Source organism: Austrofundulus limnaeus, unplaced genomic scaffold, assembly GCF_001266775.1.
Source record: "Austrofundulus limnaeus strain Quisiro unplaced genomic scaffold, Austrofundulus_limnaeus-1.0 Scaffold76, whole genome shotgun sequence".
Taxonomy (NCBI): Eukaryota; Metazoa; Chordata; class Actinopteri; order Cyprinodontiformes; family Rivulidae; genus Austrofundulus; species Austrofundulus limnaeus.
Window position 1 is genome coordinate 696,614 of NW_013952478.1, and position 5,266 is coordinate 701,879.

A 5,266-nucleotide genomic window follows, 5' to 3' on the forward strand; every position below is an offset into this window, starting at 1 on the left:
AGAGAGAGAGAGAGAGAGAGAGAGAGAGAGAGAGAGAGAGAGAGAGAGAGAGAAGTGAGCCACGATGTGCATCTCGCTAAAACAAAAACGTCCTCCAAAAATATGAAGCAGTCTTAGGGTGACGTTTAGGACAGAACAATGTCCCAACGGTTCTTAATTTATCTGGACAAGACGTGAAGACCACTTCCTCTCTGAGTCTCACCACAAACAGCAGCTGAGACACGCTGCAAACTCCTGAACACTCAGAAGCTGGGAGTTTATCCAAGGTTTCCTATAAAACTATAACTTTCTCTAGTGGCTGTCTGAATGGTGCAGAGGTTGGAGTTTCCTAATTATGTTACGTCCTGGCTGCTCCTAGACGTGTGTAACATGCAACAAAATGTCAAATTTGATTTGTTGTTTTGTCCAGAGTCAAAAATGCAACTAAAATATATAAGACTGGCTTTAAATTAAAAGCTCAAGTGGTTATTTGAACAAAGAAGAACCTCTAAAGAGAAAAAAGTACCTTTCCATGAAGAATGATCTGTGTCTCAAGTTAATAAAGTATTTTACTTCCCAGTTTCCAAGCCCCTCCCACACAACATGACTGCACTGCATTTAAAATGATGTGTCCGTCACCTGGCTTTGTTCCCAGAGTCCATCAGGTCCTGGATGTCATTGTAAGAGGTGACGGCCAGCTTGGACAGGTCCTCCACGTAGGGTCCCATCAGAGGATGCTCACGCACGCGCAGGTTCCCTTTATTCTTAGGGTTCAGCAGGTCCCGCACTCGCTCGCAGTAGATCTCCATGTAGCTGACCTGCTCAAACACAAGGTTTAAATATTTTACCAAGGGACTAACTTTAAATCTGATGATGCAACCATGCAGTCTTACCTCCACGGAGTAAGACATGCTGTTGTCTGTGTTGTCATTGATCTTTGTGAAAAGATCCTCACAGAGCTGGAAGGAGAATCAAAACATCAGGTAAAGAGAAACTCTTCCTTTCATTTATTATGTGGACTGATTGTTTTCCTCTACCAGTGGGATGATGCCCTGCTGATCCTTCACGTCCTGTTTGCCCATCATCGTGTAGGACTTGCCGGCGCCCGTCTGACCGTACGCAAAGATGCAGACGTTGTAGCCTTCGAACGCGTGGAGCAACATTTCCTCTCCGATGTCTTTGTACACTTGCACCTGAGAGGCATAATTAATGTCCTCGGGCTGCGGACAGAGATTCAGAAAAACCTTTAAAAACTGGGCGAATGTGCTCTTTGGTGAAAATATGGGCTGCAGGGGGAGGTACCGTTGTGTGCGACCAGTAGGAGTAATCAAAGTTAAAGCTCTTGTTGTCTTTCGCCTGCTTGGGGTTGATGATGGCTGAAAGACAGGAGAAGGAACACAGGTCAGAGTGGGGGAGGGAGGGAGGGAGGGGGACACTCGTGAAACAGGATCTGAGCTGCTGGGAAGGACTGAGTCATCTCCTGCTTCTGAAGTTACCTTTGGTGCTTCAACCATTAAAGAATAAAATAAAAACAGTTGGAAACCTAAAAATTCAATTTGGTTATAATAACAATAAAAAAAGCTTTTATTTCATTATTGCCAGCTGTAGTCATGAATGTTTTCAGCTCGTCTCTGCATGTAGCTCAAAGAGGCTGGTTCCCTCATCACGAAGCAGAAAAATACTATTTTTTTATTGTTAGTTCCAACAAAAATATGATTTTCCACAACTCACTGGCTTTCAGGCTTATCTTGACTTCAGGAGCAACTCATCCCTCAGCTGTTTAAGGTTTGAATCATGGACTTATATAGAAGTGAGTCTTGGTCATGTGACCAGGTGATCTACTGTAGAAGCTGTGAAGCTAACCAGACCAGGCAAGAGTCTGGATTTATGATTATTGTATATACTGACAAAATATTGAACAATAAGGACTGATCATGTAAAACCTATTAATGATAAAAAGGAAATCATTATTAATATGTTAGAGTGTGTATAAACTATATAATATAAAAGTGTCAGAAAGCTGTGTAAGTTTTGGATTTACCAACAGAACAGAAACAGGAAAACGTCTCATTTCATAAGTAAACAGATTTGATCTTATTTACCTTGATATGGATGTGATCTGTGCAGAACTGAAGCTAATAATGTACCAGTTTAATATTAAATTAATCTTATAAAGTCAATGTAATCATTGTTATTTATTGAACTGGTTAACATATTAGCTTCTGTCGCATATATTGTTATAGGGAGTGTAGCACTCTGAATAATGCCACAATTTAACACTACTTATTAATATTACAAGCGGTTTTGTCTTTAATTTATGTAATATTTACACAGTGTAAAATATGATAAATTTAACTATTTTTAGGTTTCTGTTAGACAAACCTGAGCTGTTGAGAAGATAATAATAATAATAACTTTATTTATAAGTGCTTTCAAACAGTGCTGAACAGTAGCAATAGATAAAATCACAGAAATAGATTAAAGGCAATGAATGAAAATAAAAATATCATCAAAGCACATAAGATAGAGTGAACAAGTGAGCTTTAAAACTCTCCACAGAACAGGCCTGCCTGATGTCCTGAGGGAGACTGCTCCACAGAGAAGGGGCATGAAAAGAGAAGGCAAGTTCACCAACAGTTTTTCTTCTGGCTTTTGGAATTATTAAAAGGTCAGTACCTTCAGATCTGAGCGAACGAGGTGGAACATAAGGGTGCAAGAGGTCAGAGAGATATGGGGACGCCAGACCATTTAAAGCCATGAAGGTGATCAGCAAGATTTTAAAATCATCTTGAACCTGACAACCAGTGAAGAGATGACAACACGGGTAATGTGGTCATATTTCCTGGTATTAGTTAAAATGCAGGTAGACACATTTTAGACCATCTGCAGACTTTTTCTCTTCTTTTGTTCCTGGAAAGAAGAGAATTACAATAGTCGATGCGTGAACTCACAAATGCATGGATAAGGACCTCAGCATCATCAAATGAAAGAATGTGCCAGATGTTGGCAATGTTCCTAAGATAGTAAAAGGTGGTCCTTGTTACTTCTTTTAAGTGAGACTCAAAATAAAGCACAGGATAGAACCACAAACCCAGATTTCTGACTTTTTCCAGACATTTAATGACCTGATTATCAATTTTCAAGGTAAAGGTCTGGGACAAGCCTTGGAACTTCTAAGGTCCAATGATGATGGTCAGTTAATATCAGTAGAGACAAATTTCATCCTGAAGTATCACTGGTCTGCAGTGAATATTTTCTAAGTGTCAACTACAGAACAGGTAAATAATAAGACTTCCCTTGTTTGTCCAATGTTTTAGGATTTACTTATCCTCAACTTCACAACTATTACCTCCACCATCTTTCCACTCACACTGAAGATTTTAACAATGATGCATTTTTTTATAGCGTTAAGACAGTTCACATTAGTTGATAGATGCTGGTAAAATGTATTTTTTTTGGCAATAAACTTGAGTTGACTAATTTACATTTCTGGTAAGATCAGCGATGACTCAGCAAAATCCAGTCATCCCATTGGCGTCTGATCTCACTGATGCATTAACTATCTCTGCTCTTTTGCTCCGCACATAATCATAATGGAGAAGCAAAAACTTGTATTAAACATGTTTTTTTACTTTAATAAATATTAGCTTCTATCTTAACAATAAACTTGTACAGTCTGGTGTATTTGCAGTAAAATGATTTTAGCAGTTAAAAGCTGTTTTCCACCTGCACAGAACAAATCCAGTGAAATAAAAAGCAGCAAAGAGCAGAGATCATAACCTAATAAAAAAACAACATGTGTAATTTAATACGATGATGCCAGAGATGAGAACGTTTCCTCTGTGCTCTCAGAGCTCCGGATCATTTTCTCAGCTAATGCAGACGTGGTCAATAACCAGAAAGGGCCTGAGGCTGGAGCAGCATCTCCAGTCCTCACATCGCAGTTTCCTCTTCCTACAGCCATATGCTGTACAATTTAGGTCAGTAAGAGGGAGTAAGAATTACATTTCAGGTCCATTCTTCACCATAACTAAGAGCCCACATCATGTCCATGTGTCAATACAATGCCCTAACTGCTAAAAAACAATTTAAAGCTGAGCTGTACCTGAACATGTTAGTCTTGAGTCCAGGGGGTGCTGTTGTTAATAAACTGAGTTTTATTGCTTTATACTGTATGTTTTAACATCTCAATCAATCAATCAATCAATCAATCAATCAATCAATCAATCAATCAATCAATCAATCAATCAATCAATCAATCAATCAATCAATCAACCAATCAAAACTTTATTTATGTAGCACTTCACATACCCCAAGGCAACCAAAGTGCTGCAGAGCAAAAAATAAAAACATAGTAATATAAAAGCATGCAAAATAATCCCAACTTTAAAAATAAAAATGGAGGGAAGAAAAAATAAATAGAGAGAGAGAGAGAGAGAGAGAGAGAGACAGACAGACAGACAGACAGACAGACAGACAGACAGACAGACAGACAGACAGACACACAGACAGACAGACTAGGCTATTGCATGTGCTCTCTGGAGTTAAAAGCCAAACCAAAAAGATGGGTCTTTAAAAGAGATTTAAACTCATCAGGTGTTCTGGCAGACCACACAGAAAGAGGTAGACTGTTCCAAAGTTTAGGAGCCACAGCTGAGAAGGCTCTGTCCCCTTTATTCACTAGCCGGGTCCTGGGAACCCCCAAACGCATCTGGGGTCGGGTTTATAAAGCTTGTGTACGCACAAAACGAGCCCAGAAACTTGCGTACGCCACTTTTCATGCCAAGGTTGTGATTTATAAAATCCAAACTTGACGTGAAAATGTGCGGTGCCTCAGCCAGCTCTGACCCATGTGTACGCTCATTTTGGAGACGGGAAACTGCGACACAGATGGTGAAGTGAGGAATTAGAGCCACACAGTATAATGATCACTGTCAGATATTTAATTTCACTTCATAATCAAACTTAGATTTTTATTCAGCTTTATCATCAGCTTTCTTAACAGTAATATTTATGCTTCTGCTGCTGAGCCATGAGGACCTTTGAAATAAAAAAAACTTAAATCTTAAATAAAAGTTCACGCATCTCCATCTCCTTCCTCCTCAAGACCCTGACCCACAGACCCCTCCCCGACAGACACATTTCAACAGCACGACAGCAAAAGTCACGCTTTGGATACATGTGCAGGGCGCATCCACCTCACCAGTGTGGATGTTATAAAACTTCACATTTAAAGTCCGTATTTGTCACATGCGCGGGGTGTGTGTGTGTGTGTGTGTGTGTGTGT

The 5,266-nt window shown here is 39.6% G+C and overlaps 1 protein-coding gene across 12 annotated transcripts in view; it reads right to left on the reverse strand.

Annotated features, from left to right (window-relative positions):
• Positions 1 to 5,266, reverse strand: part of kif1aa (kinesin family member 1Aa) — an 84,996-nt gene that overhangs the window by 57,234 nt on the left and 22,496 nt on the right. For all 12 annotated transcript variants that reach the window (XM_014011029.1, XM_014011033.1, XM_014011038.1 and 9 more), the window contains exons 3-6: positions 1,282 to 1,355; positions 1,017 to 1,199; positions 873 to 938; positions 619 to 797 (exon numbers count right to left, since the gene is read on the reverse strand). In XM_014011029.1, the coding sequence (XP_013866483.1) occupies positions 619 to 797; positions 873 to 938; positions 1,017 to 1,199; positions 1,282 to 1,355 (502 nt within the window). The remainder of the gene's footprint in view (positions 1 to 618; positions 798 to 872; positions 939 to 1,016; positions 1,200 to 1,281; positions 1,356 to 5,266) is intronic.